This window comes from Myotis yumanensis, unplaced genomic scaffold, assembly GCF_028538775.1.
Source record: "Myotis yumanensis isolate MYYU_CA2020_CCGP unplaced genomic scaffold, mMyoYum1.0.hap1 SCAF_23, whole genome shotgun sequence".
Taxonomy (NCBI): Eukaryota; Metazoa; Chordata; class Mammalia; order Chiroptera; family Vespertilionidae; genus Myotis; species Myotis yumanensis.
In genome coordinates, this window is record NW_027223774.1 from 3220672 (window position 1) to 3234815 (window position 14144).

General features: G+C 54.3%; 1 protein-coding gene across 1 annotated transcript; it reads left to right on the plus strand.

The window, feature by feature from the left end:
• Nucleotides 1–935: 935 nt before the first annotated feature.
• RDH13 (retinol dehydrogenase 13) lies at nucleotides 936–13049 on the plus strand. Its single transcript, XM_070402193.1, has 7 exons — nucleotides 936–1084; nucleotides 2443–2561; nucleotides 4233–4388; nucleotides 7578–7682; nucleotides 8906–9118; nucleotides 10500–10601; nucleotides 12065–13049. Exons 1-7 carry the CDS (start codon nucleotides 1020–1022, stop codon nucleotides 12271–12273), a joined length of 969 nt encoding a protein of 322 aa, XP_070258294.1. The 5' UTR covers nucleotides 936–1019; the 3' UTR covers nucleotides 12274–13049.
• The last annotated feature ends 1095 nt before the right edge of the window (nucleotides 13050–14144 follow it).

Below are 14144 nucleotides of genomic sequence, written 5' to 3' on the forward strand. Positions count from 1 at the left end.
ACCCAGGAGCCCAGGCCCCCAGCCCCTCCTCCCTCAGACCCAGGAGCCCAGGCCCCCAGCCTCCTCCCTCAGACCCAGGAGCCCAGGCCCCCAGCCCCTCCTCCCTCAGACCCAGGAGCCCAGGCCCCCAGCCCCTCCTCCCTCAGACCCAGGAGCCCAGGCCCCCCCGCACCTCCTCTCTCAGACCCAGGAGCCCAGACCCCCAGCCCCTCCTCCCTCAGACCCAGGAGTCCAAGCCTCCAGCCCCTCCTCCCTCTGACCCAGGAGTTTGGAAACCGGAGGCTAGTATACTGGTCTTGGTTTCTGAGCATCAGAATCCTAAAATTCAGCCATAGAGTCTGTGAGGAAGGTCTGAACACATTTTTATTTATTTTTAATTAATTATTTAAAAAAAATATTTTTATTGATTTCAGAGAGGAAGGGATAGAAACATCAATGATAAGAGAGAATCACTGATTGGCTGCCTCCTGCACGCCCCCCACTGGGGATTGAGGCCGCATCCAGGGCATGTGCCCTTAACTGGAATCGAACCCGGGACCCTTCAGTCCGCAGGCCGACGCTGTATCCACTGAGCCACACCAGCTAGGGCTGAACACAGTTTTCGAGGAGGCAACAGGCTGCTATGTTTGAAAGACGCCCCGAAGAACGGTCCTGAAGCGGCAGCTGCGGGATTGGAGTCCTGGTTTCCCCCCAGAACCGAGCTGCTCTTTGCAGCAGAACGAGTGTGACGTCCTTCCAACTCCGCGCAGGCCCCGCCCCTCCAACCTCGCCCGCAGCCCAGGCCACGCCCACAGCAAGGAAACTACATTTCCCAGCAGTCGTAGCGCTCGCGGCCCACCCATAGGCCCCGCCCTGGAAGCCCCGCCCCCGGCCGTCCACGCCACGCCCCCTTCCGGAAGTCTCCGGTTCCAGTCCCACCGCCCGTCCTTCCCCACGTGGATCCCGGGTAGCGCGCTCCTGGGAGCGATCCGGCGGCGGATCCGCGGGCGTCCCCGCGCGGCGCCCCGCGCCAGCCCGGCATGAACCGCTACCTGCTGCCGGTGTCCATGCTGGGCACGGCGGTGGGCGGCGCGGTGCTGCTCCGGTGAGTGCGTGCGGCTCCGGCTGCAGCCCAGGGAGGGGAGGCCGGGCGGACTCCTGGCCCCGCAGACACCCCACCTGCAGCGCCCCCCGGAGGACGTGGGGGGACGCACCGGAGCCCCGAGATGGCAGGTCACCGCCAAGGTCACCCAGAGGAAGGGGCGGGTCCGGGCCCTGGTAAATATTGTGGTCTAGTTGCTTCCGGGCTTTTAACGGGTGAATCCATTCATTCATTCATTCATTCATTCAGCAGGTATGTATCGGGCAGTCCCGTCCGTATGTCACCGGCTGGGCCGAGGTGCAAGGAAAAATGTGTGTCCCCTAAACTCTCTAATCCAGCGGTTCTCAACATGTGGGTCGCGATCCCTTTGGGGGTCGAACGACCCTTTCACAGGGGTCGCCTAAGACCATCCTGCATATCAGATATCTACATGATGATTCATAACAGTAGCAACATGACAGTGATGAAGTAGCAACGAAAATAATTTTATGGTTGGGTCACAACATGAGGAACTGTATTTAAAGGGCCAGAAGGTTGAGAACCACTGCGTCTAATCCGAAATGAGGGGAACAGAGAATTGTGCAACTCGACACACGAAAAAAGCTCGTGTTGCATGGGATGTGTATACATGTAGGTCCTTGAAATATAAAACAAACCCATCGGTTATGCTCATATGCATGCATACAAGTCCTTTGGTTGCTCTCTAAGCCGCCCCCCCCCCCCCGCCCCCACCCGGCCATTTGTCTCTGAATCTATTCTTTTTAAAAATATATATATTTTAAAATATATTTTTATTGATTTTAGAGAGGAAGGGAGAGGGGGAAAAAGAGATAGAAACATCAATGATATGAGAGAGAATCATTGATTGACTGCCTCCTGCATGTCTGACCAAGCCCGAAACCCAGGCATGTGCTCTTGACCAGAATCAAACCCAGGACCCTTCAGTCTGCAGGCCCATGCTCTATCCACTGAGCCACACCAGCTAGGGCCATTTGCCTGGTTTTAACCACTTGTTACAGCAGCCGTAGGAAACGAATACAGCGGGTCTTTATGCAATAACGACATTTCCCTGGCCGGGTAGCCCCGTTGGCTAGAGCCTCCTCCCAATACATCCAGGTTCCGGGTTCGATCCCCTTTTAGGACACATACAAGGAGCGAACCATGATGCATACGTAAGTGGAATAGGAACTCATCACCTGTAACCTGGCAACGGCTTCGTGGAGCCAGGCAGTGTCCTTCCGTCTTTCCGTTGGGGGGGAACACAAGCTCCGAGGGGTCCCTTGCATGAGACCCAAGTGGTCGGGGTCACCGGTGGGGAGTGGTCAGGCAGGTGGAACTGAGGGGCTCTTTCTTGCCTCCAGGGACTACGTCGCGGGCGGGGCCTGTCCCAGCAAGGCCACCCTTCAGGGCAAGACTGTCATCGTGACGGGCGCCAACACGGGCATCGGGAGGGAGACTGCCTTGGAGCTGGCCAGGAGAGGTGAGTCCCCTGTGACAGGGCAGCACGTTGGGGGCTGGGGGACAAGGAAGGGACTAAGAAGCACAAATTTGTAGTCACAGGATGGTCCCGGGGATGTAACGTACAGCACAGGACATGCAGTCAATCAGATATATATATACTAGAGGGCTGGTGCACGATATTCGTGTACAGGCGGGGGTGTGGGGGTCTTCAGCCCAGCCTGCACCCTCTCGCAATCTGGTATCCCTCGGGGGATGTCTGATGGCTGGTTTAGGCCCAATCCCACTGGCAGTCAGACATCCCTCTCACAATCCGGGACTGCTGGCTCCTAACCACTCACCTGTCTGCCTGCCTGATCACCCCTAACCACTCACCTGCCTGCCTGATCACCCCTAACCACTCACCTGCCTGCCTGATGCCCCTAACTGCTCGCCTGCCTGCCTAATGCCCCTAACTGCTCGCCTGCCTGCCTGATGCCTCTAACTGCTCGCCTGCCTGCCTGATGCCCCTAACCACTTGCCTCCCTGCCTGATGGCCCCTAACCACTCTGCCTGCCTGCCTGATGCCCCTAACTACTCTGCCTGCCTGCCTGATGCCCCTAACTACTCTGCTTGTCTGCCTGATGGCCCCTAACCTCCTCTGTCTCAGCCCTCGCTGCCGTGGCTTTGTCCAGAAGGACGCCCGGAATGATGTCCAGAAGGTCATTCGGCTGTCTGGTCTAATTAGCATATTACGCTTTCATTATTATAGATATTTTATTTTATTTTTTAAAATATATTTTATTGGTTTTTTACAGAGAGGAAGGGAGAGGGACAGAGAGTTAGAAACATTGATGAGAGAGAAACATCGATCAGCTGCCTCCTGCACACCCCCCACTGGGGATGTGCCCGCAACCAAAGTACATGCCCTTGACCGGAATCGAACCTGGGACCCTTGAGTCCGCAGGCCGATGCTCTATGCACTGAGCCAAACCGGTTAGGGCATTATTATAGATATTTTAATATAATATTTTTATTGATTTCAGAGAGGAAGGGAGAGGGAGAGAGAGATAGAAACGTCACTGATGAGAAAGAATCATGGATCGGCTGCCTCCTGCACACCCCACACTGGGGATCGAGCCCACAACCCGGGCATGTGCCCTTGACTGGGAATCAAACTGTGACCTCCTGGGTCCTAGGTCGATGCCCAACCACTGAGCCACGCGGGCCGGGCCCTTCTCTGGGTTTTGTTGAATGGTGGATTTTTAGTCTGTTCAGAGTCGTGCAACCGTCACCACTCCCAATGAGAACACTTTCAACACCCCCAAATGAAACGTCGCTTTCCTTGGCCCCCCCTCCATTCCCCACCCCTCCCTGGGAGACACGAATCTCTCTTCCATGGATTTACCTGTTCTGGACATTTCCTAGAAGTAGAGTCATTCACTACATGCCCTTGGCCGTGTGGCTTTTCACTCAGCATCATGTTCTGTGTTCGGGTCAGGGCCTCCTTCCTTTTTCATGGCTGAGTAGTACTCCACGATGCAGGCAGACCATGTTTGTTCACGCATTCCTTTGGGCTATTGTGAACAGTGCTGCTGTGAGCGCGTGCGTCCACATTTTGGTGCGGGTGCGTGCTTTCATTTGTGTTGGGTATACACATACCTAGGGGTGATTTTTTTTTTTTTAATTATTTTTTTCCATCTCGGGCTTCCAGGAGGCAACATCATCCTGGCCTGTCGCGACATGGAGAAGTGCGAGGCGGCGGCAAAGGCCATCCGTGGGGAGACCCTGAACCACCGCGTCAACGCCCGGCACCTGGACTTGGCCTCGCTGAAGTCCGTCCGAGCGTTTGCAAAGAAGATTATCGAAGGTAGGCGGGAGGGCGCTGGCCACGGGGGCGAGACCTCGGGTGGCCAGGCTCTGAGGACCCAGGAATTAAACCAGGCCTGGACCTTAAGCTCACAAAGCCAGTAATCTGTACTGTCTGGCCCTTGTCCTTAAAAAAAAAATATATATATATATATATATATATATATATAAATAAATATATATATATATAAATATGAATATATATGTATATATTTTATTGATTTCAGAGAGGAAGGGAGAAGGAGAGAGAGATAATAGAAGAAACATCAAGGATGAGAGGGAATTATGGATCTGCTGCCTCCTGCACACCCCCTACTGGGGATCGAGCCCGCAACCCGGGCATGTGCTCTTGATCAGAATCGAACCCAGGACCTTTCAGTCTGCAGGCAGATGCTATATCCACTGAGCCAAACCGGCCAGGGCCTGGTCCTTTTTATTTTTTATTTTTTAAAATATATTTTATTGATTTTTTTACAGAGAGGAAGGGAGAGGGATCGAGAGATAGAAACATCAACGATGAGTGGGAATCATGGGTCAGCTGCCTCCTGCACGCCCCACACTGGGGATTGACCCCGGCAACCCGGGCCTCTGTCCTTGACCGGGAATCGAACCTTGACCTCCTGGTTCATAGGTCGACGCTCAACCACTGAGCCACACCAGCCAGGCTGGATTTTTTTTTTTTGCAAATCCAAGGATCAGGCTGGATTTTTTTGAACAGGAATAAGGTTGACGGTATTCAATGTTCGGAAAGTACAAAAGGGGTGGCAGTCAGATGTCTCCCTGCCACGCCCGCCCCTCGCTCCCAGCCCCGCCTTCCTCACGTGTGTGCAGTGCTCACACATCCGTCTGCGGAGAGTTCATGCAGCTACCAAACAGGAAGGTGTATCACCGCCTTTTAGTACAAATTGGAGCCTGTCCTACGCCTGGTGGTGCCCCAGCGTCCGTCCCCCCCCCCCCCCCCCCGCCCGGTTCTCTCAGCTTCCTCATTCTTGTGGCTACATGGCGTTTCTTCACTTTTTTCTTGTGGCTACATCGTCTCTCTTTATGGATTTTCTTGCGGCTACATTGTCTCTCTTTATTCTTTTTTCTTGTGGCTATATTATATCTCTCTCTCTTTTTTAATGAATATATGTATTTATAAAATAAATGTATTTATAAATTTTTTTTTAAACAACTAGCATACAGCTTTTTTTTAACAAATATATTTTATTGATTTTTTACAGAGAGGAAGGGAGAGAGATAGAGAGTTAGAAACATCGATGGGAGAGAAACATCGATCAGCTGCCTCCTGCACACCTCCTACTGGGGATGTGCCCGCAACCCAGGTACATGCCCGGAATCGAACCCGGGACCCTTCAGTCCGCAGGCTGACGCTCTATCCACTGAGCCAAACCGGTTTCTGCAATATTTTTTTTTTTTTTTTTTTTTTTTTTTTAAATATATTTTATTGATTTTTTACAGAGAGGAAGGGAGAGAGATAGATAGTTAGAAACATCGATGGGAGAGAAACATCGACCAGCTGCCTCCTGCACATCTCCCATGGGGGATATGCCCACAACCCAGGTACATGCCCTTGACCGGAATCGAACCCGGGACCCTTCAGTCCACAGGCTGACGCTCTATCCACTGAGCCAAACCGGTTTTGGCTATTTTTTTTTATATATATGTATTTTTATTGACTTCAGAGAGGAAGGGAGAGGGAGAGAGAGATAGAAACATCAATGATGAGAGAGAATCATTGATTGGCTGCCTCCTGCACGCCCCCGACTGGGGATCGAGCCCACAACTCAGGCATGTACCCGACTGGAATCAACCCGGGACCCTTCAGTCCGCAGGCCGACACTCTATCCACTGAGCCACATCCTAACAGGGCTACATTGTATTTCTTTATTCCTTTCTTGTGGCTACTAGTACATGGTATTGTGTTCCCTCCTGTGGTCTGACGGGTTGGCCGTTTGGCTGCCAGCCTTCCCGCGGCTGCTGTGAACATCCAACCTCGTGTCCGTGTCATTTGTCACGCGGGTGGCGGTGTCTGCACATCTCGGAGGCAGCCTCTTCCTCTCCACCAGCTGTGTGTGAAACGACAGCAGGGAAGCTAGCCCGGAGACAGAGGAGCGGGGGCTGAGAAGAGGTGAACAAATAAACACGGATGGACTGTTTTCCCTGATGCAAAGAAATACATGCTCCTTATGGAAAAATCAATAAAATCCGGAATAGTGAAGGAGAACGAAACACCATTGATTCCACACCCACCTCAAGGGACTCCCTGTTGACTTTTCCCCTGCTGCCTGGTGAAGTTTCATTGTGAAAACTTCGCTACTTTTCTTTCTTTTAAATGCTAGAGGCCTGGTGCACGAATTTGTGCACCGGTGGGGTCCCTCAGCCTGGCCTGCAAGATCAGGCCGAAACCAGCTCTCTGACGTCCCTGAGGGAACCTGGATTGCAAGAGGGCACAGGCCAGGCCGAGGGGCCCCACCGGTGCACTATCGGGGCCGGGTAGGGACCGCGGGAGGGCTCCAGGGTGGTCTGGCCTGTCTTGCTCAGTCCCTATTGGCTGGACCCCAGCAGCAAGCTAACCTACCAGTTGGAACATCTGCTCCCTGGTGGTCAGTGCACATCATAGCAATTGGTCGACTGTCTGCCCCCTGGTGGTCAATGCACGTCATAGCGAGCGGTTGAGCGACTTTAGCATATCATTAGCATATTACGCTTTGATTGGTTGAATGGCCGACCAGTTGACCGGACACTTAGCACGTTAGGCTTTTATTATATAGGATTTTTACTGATTTCTAGGGCGAGGGGGAGGGAGAGGAAGAGAGAAAGAGAAACACCCATCAGCTGCCTTCTGCATGCTCCCTGCCAGAAATCGAGCCCCAAATCCGGACACCTGCCCTGACTGGGAATTGAACTGGTGACCTTGTGGCACACAGGATCTGCTGGTAAATGGGGCAACACCCAACCATCTGAGTCACACCAGCCGGGGTCAGACTTGCCTTCTTGTGAGGACGCCAGTCATGTTGGATGAGGACCCTGTGACCTCATCTTTACTCGGTTGCTTCCGCAAAGACTCCGTTCCAACAGGAAGGTCACATGCCCAGGGTTCAGGTGGTCACGAATGTCGGGGGACACTGTGCGTGCAGCCCAGCGCAGGCGCGGAGCTGACGCGCTGGCCCTGGCCCCTGTCTTCCAGAGGAGGAGAAAGTGCACGTGCTGATCAACAACGCTGCCGTCATGCGCTGCCCACACTGGACCACGGAGGACGGCTTCGAGATGCAGCTCGGCGTGAACCACCTGGGTGAGGCCGCGCTGTGCACGCCTGGGACGTGAGCCTGGTGGGTCAGGCACGGGCTCTGGGAGGGGGTGTCCACTTTCTTTTTTTTAAAAAATATATTTTTATTGATTTCAGAGAAGGAGGGGAGGGAGGGAGGGAGAGAGAGAGAAACATCCATGATGAGAGAGAATCATTGATCGGCTGCCTCCTGCATACCCCCCACTGGGGATCGAGCCCACAACCTGGGCATGTGCCCTTGACCGGAATCGAACGCGGGACCTTTCAGTCCGCAGGCCGACGCTCTATCCACTGAGCCAAACCGGCTAAGGCGGGGGGGTGTCCACTTTCCATGTCGGCCAGGTGGCCACTCCTGGGGTCACTCTGCAGACCAGGGAGTTGCCGATGCCTCACTGCGCGCTCGTAAAGTCTTTGGGACCCACCATCAGTCCCTCGACCTTTTATCCCTTTGTCCGCCTTCAGTCTGTCTGTCCATCAGTCACTCCGTCAGTCTTTCCGTTGTCACCCTGCCTGTACCTGGGGTTCTGTTAGGATGGGCCAGGGGGCAACAGGACATATTGGATCAGGGCCCACCCTAATGACCTTATTTTAACATAATTATCTCTGCAAAGACCCCATCTCCAAATAGGGTCACATTCTGTGGTTCTGGAGGGTAGGACTTCAACATATTTCTTTGCGGGGTGGGGGAGTAGGGAGACAAACTCAACCCTTACACACACACACACACACACACACACACACACACACACACAATCATTTGCACTCTATTGGCTGGTACTCGGTCACATGACCAATCTAGTTGCAAAGGAGCCTGGGAAATGTAGTCTTTTACCTGCCGGTCTTGGGCCCAGCCAAAAGTTCCATTAGTGAAGAAGAAGTGGAGAAAAAATTTTGGGAGGCAGAAGGCAGTCTCCTCCCCAGCTGACCTCAGAGGGCTGGACATTTGGGGCTGGATAGTTCCTTGTTGCAGGGACTTTGCTGTGCATTGTGGGATGTCGAGCAGCATCCCTGGCCTCCACCCACTAGATGGCAGTGGTGTCCCTACTCTCCACAGTTGGGACAAACAAAATTGTCTCCAGATGTTGCCAAATGCCCCCTGGGGGCCATGCTGCTTCTGGTTGGGAACCGCTCGCTATTGGGAGGGTGAGATAAGGTGTGTGCCCAGCCCACTCCTAGGCACGCGGTCAGACTTTACGGACAGTTTTCTCTTTTTGTCGTCGTTCATCCAGGTCACTTCCTCCTGACGAACTTACTGCTGGACAAGCTGAAGGCCTCGGCCCCTTCGCGGATCATCAACCTCTCGTCCTTGGCCCACGTGGCTGGGCACATAGACTTTGAGGACCTGAACTGGGAGAAGAGGAAGTATAACACCAAGGCGGCCTACTGCCAGAGTAAGCTGGCCATCGTCCTCTTCACCAAGGAGCTGAGCCGGAGGCTGCAAGGTGCGCGGGTGACCTGCCTCTTCCTGGAGCTCTGAGCCTGGAGCCGTCCTGCTGTGACCCGGGCCTGATGGGAGGTCAAGCAGGGGCTCTAGGACACAGGAGGCAAATGCATGGCACACATGACCAGGCTTCCCCCCTGGTGCCTGAAGCAGACATCACTAATCAATCACACACCACCAGGCTCCCCTCCAGTGCCTGAAGCAGACATCACTAATCAATCACACACCACCAGGCTCCCCCCTGGTAACTGAAGCAGAATTAACTAATTAATCACACACCACCAGGCTCCCCCCTGGTGCCTGAAGCAGACATCACTAATCAATCACACACCACCAGGCTCCCCCCTGGTGCCTGAAGCAGACATCACTAATCAATCACACCCCACCAGGCTCCCCCCTGGTGCCTGAAGCAGACATCACTAATCAATCACACCCCACCAGGCTCCCCCCTGGTGCCTGAAGCAGACATCACTAATTAATCACACACCACCAGGATCCTCCCTGGTGCCTGAAGCAGATATCACTAATCAATCACACACCACCAGGCTCCCCCCTGGTGCCTGAAGCAGACATCACTAATCAATCACACCCCACCAGGCTCCCCTCCAGTGCCTGAAGCAGACATCACTAATCAATCACACACCACCAGGCTTCCTACCAGTATCTGAAGCAGACATCACTAATCAATCACACCCCACCAGGCTCCCTCCTGGTGCCTGAAGCAGACATCACTAATCAATCACACACCACCAGGCTCCCCCCATGGTGCCTGAAGCAGACATCACTAATCAATCACACCGTCTTCCCTGGTCATCCAGGACTGGCCTCTAAGCCTCTGGTGCTCCAGGCCAGTGGACATTTGGCAATAATTGGATACTTTTGGCTGTCACTTCAGGGGTGGGTGTTGCTCCTCGCATCTAGTGGACAGAAGCCGGGGACACCTCCAGGGCACGGGTTAAAGAATGACTGGACCTCAGCCTCCATAGTGCGGGTGTGGCAAAGCCCGCCCTCTGCCCTTGCTTCTCATAGAGGCGTGTGGGCCAGCCGTGTCCACTCACCTGGGAGCCTGTCGGACCCCCCTGACCCACTGCTTCAGGCCTCTGGGGGTGGGGCCAGCGGTCTGGGTTTCCCGAGGCTCCATGTGGTTTCTACACACTCGGTGGAGAGGCCATGCTCTGGGCAGCCACGTGATGGAGCCGCCTCGCACGATGAAACCACCTGGCGGGGAGGTTTCATAGCAACAAGGGGATGCGGGTTCAAGGGCAGGAAACGGGGGAGCCCTGGAGCTCAGGGTGGACAGCGTCAGGCTTCCTGGTAAGGAGCGAATCTGACATCCGTCTGTCCACTCCCTCCCCCGCCCCATCCTTCCCTTCTCTCCCCAGGCACAGGTGTGACGGTGAACGCGCTGCACCCCGGCGTGGCCAGGACAGAGCTGGGCAGGCACACGGGCATGCACAGCTCGGCCTTCTCCAGCTTCACGCTCGGTAAGCAGCCCCCCTGGCCTGGGGACCCCTCGCAGAACCCCTGCCCTCCCAGCCTGGGGCCCAGGAGCCTCCTGCAGGGCATTAAGACCAATGGGACATCTATAGATATTTAGAAAGATTTATTAGGAGAAAGTGGCTCAGAAGTCCCACGATCAAAAGATTTAGAAGGATTAAAAAGGTACATGAAGGAAGAGGAAAGATTATTGCCAAATGAAATAAAGAATTTTTGATGCTGGAAAAAAAAAAAAAAAAAAAGGAAGTCCCACGATCCGCCCTCGGCCCGCCCTCGGCCCGGGAAAGCCTAGGGTGTAGCTGCAGAGTCCACAGCCAGGTGTGCCCAGGTCTGACGGGAGATGGAGATGACGTCCCAGCTCAAGCAGAGATCAAATTCTCCCTCACCTTTTTCTTTTTAAAAAATATATTTTTATTGATTTCAGAGAGGAAGGGAAAGGGAGAGAGAGAGAAACATCCATGATGAGAGAGAATCATTGATCGGCTGCCTCCCGCATGCCCCCCAGTGGCGCTCGAGCCCGAAACCCAGGCACGTGTCCTTGATTGGAATTGAACCTGGGACCCTTTGGTCTGCAGGCCGACGCTCTATCCACTGAGCGACACCAGCCAGGGCAGAACAAGTCACTTTTCTGTGTGGAGCCTTAGAATAGCCCCAGGAGCCCTAACCAGTTTGGCTCAGTGGATAGAGCGTTGGCCTGCGGACTGAAGGGTCCCAGGTTCGATTCGGGTCAAGGGCACATACCTTGGTTGCAGGCATCTCCCGGGCCGGGGCCCTGGTCGGGACTCGTGCAGGAGGCAACCAATTGATGTGTTTCTCTCCCATCCATGTTTCTCTCTGTCTTTCCCTCTCTCTTCCACTCTCCCCCAAAATCAATAGAAAAATATCCTCAGGTGAGGATTAACAACAACAAAAAGTGATTTTATTTATTTATTTTTTTAAAAAATATATTTTATTGATTTTTTACAGAGAGGAAGGGAGAGAGATAGAGAGTCAGAAACATCGATGAGAGAGAAACATCGATCAGCTGCCTCCTGCACACTCCCCACTGGGGATGTGCCCGCAACCCAGGTACATGCCCTTGACCAGAATCGAACCTGGGACCTTTCAGTCTGAAGGCCGACGCTCTATCCACTGAGCCAAACCGGTTTCGGCAACAAAAAGTGATTTTAAAGCAGGATGGGGTATGGTGGGGATTTGTGGCTGATGGAAAGGAGGGAGAGCCTCCATTTGCCTGGGAAAAGCCAGGAGGGCTTCCCGGGGGAGGCAGCTTCTGGAGGGAGGTGCTAGGGAAGGGGATTCCTGGTGGCGGGAACCGCAGGAGCAAAAGCCCGGAGGGACTTCCGGCCAATGTCCGGCCTGCCTGGGCCCCTGAGTCTTGGGGGGGAGCAGGGCCTTTTGCATCCTCCTCTCTGAATGCCTGTGGACTGAACGCTCTGTGGGCTGGTTGCAGGGCCCATCTTCTGGCTGCTGGTCAAGAGCCCCCAGCTGGCGGCCCAGACCAGCACCTACCTGGCCGTGGCCGAGGAACTGGAGGGCGTTTCGGGGAAGTACTTCGATGGACTCAGAGAGAAGGCCCCGGCCCCCGAGGCTGAGGATGACGAGGTGGCCCGGCGGCTCTGGGCTGAAAGCGCCCGTCTGGTGGGCTTGAAGGGATCCTAGGGGGTCCCCTGCGTGGGGCCAGCCCTTCCCCCAAAGCACCTGGGAGCAGGTGTGGAAACCATCAGGATGGAGCCGCAAGAAGATCAAGGCTGGCTGCCATGCCCACGCCACCCTCTAGGTGGCAGCATCGGCCAAGCCTTCAAAGGAAGGACCCTGCCTGCCTGCCACGCCCGCAGCCGCCGCTAGATGGCAGCATTGACCAAAGAATGCTGGCTGCCATGCTCACACCGCCCTCTAGGTGGCAGCATCGGCCTTTCCACACTCCCTCCCTCTCCTGGCTTCTGGGGCTGCCACAGGTGAGCCAGGCCATCAGCTGCTTCCCCTGGGAACTGGTGGGGAAGGAGCCAGCGCCCTCCGACGTGGGCCACGGTGGGGGGCCAGGTGTCTGCCAGACACGATCGAGTTCATGGCTCACCCATGGCTCTCCTCTCTGAGCCTCAGTTTCCCCAACTGGAAAGTGTGCAGAATCCCAGGACTACCTCACAGGATGGCCTGCTGAGCATGTCTTGCCAGGGAGAGGTTCCAGAGGGTCTTCGTGTGCCAGAGCCTGGCCGGGTGTGGGGGAAGGAGGGGTAGTAGTGTGTGTGTGGGGGTGGGCTGTACCCCGAGACCAGGCTGACACACACCTGGCCCATTATCCCCGAGTGACGCCCCCGCGGACAGGTGAGCAACGCACCAGCTGCTGCTGCTGAAGGCCCAGGATGACCGGGGTCACGACCTTCCCCTGCCCTGTGGACTCATAGACTTGCTCTTTAATAAATAATGATAAGAATCTAGCTGAGTCATAGCTTTCACTACTTCCTCCGGGCATGTGGGGGAAGTCCCATGGGCTCATGTATTTCTTCCTGTTTTTTTTTTTTTTTAGATCTTGCCATTCACATTCTAGGTTTCTTTCTTTCTTTCTTTTTTTTTAACCCTTGGTAAAAATTTATCCAAGAAACAGGATACACATACATTTTAAAACACGAACCATTAGAGCCCTGCCGGCGTGGCTCCGTGGTTGAGCAATCGACCCAGGAGCCAGGGGGTCATCTGGTTCGATTCCTGGTGCAGGCTCCATCCCCAGCGTGGGGCGTGCAGGAGGCAGCCGATGGATGATTGTCATCATTGATGTTTCTATTTCTCTCTCCCTCTCCCTTCCTCTCTGAAATCAATAAAAGGAAAGGCTCCTGCCCTGGCTGGTCAGGCTCAGTGGACAGAGCGCCGGCCTGTGGACTGAAGGGTCCCGGGTTTGATTCTGGTCAAGGGCACATGCCCGGGTTGTGGGCTCGATCTCCAGTAGGGGGCGTGCAGGAGGCAGCTGATCAATGATTCTCTCTCATCATTGATGTTTCTCTCTCCCTTCTCTGAAATCAATACAAATATATATTTTAAAAAAGGCTCTTAAGAATGAGTTACTCACAGACAACAGAGGGGTGAGGGCATGAGTGGGGGGGCATGGGGGGTAATGTGGGGATAAGGACACATATGTAATAACTTAATAAAGTAATTAAAAAAAGAATGTGTTACTATTTAAAAAAAAATTGAAGTCCCTTAATCCACAACTTTAATCCCCCTCATTCCAGGTGCCTCCACCCCCTTTGCCACGGGAAGGAGTGGTTTTGGGGGAGCAGATGTGGATGCCTTTGGGGGCGCCCCCGTCCTGTCTTCCACTCTGTCCCTTTCACACCCCTGCTCTCTTAGCCTTTCTCACGGCCATGGGCTCCCCTCACGAGGTCCCCACCGAGTCTGCTTAAAGGACGCAGAATTACCGGCAGAATTACGGTCCCTGTGTTAGGAGCAAATCAGCTGAAATGAGATGTTATCGCCAACTCCCCAAATAGGGCAGCCAGTCTGGCCTCAGCCACGTGCAGGCGGCTGGCGGCTGGCGG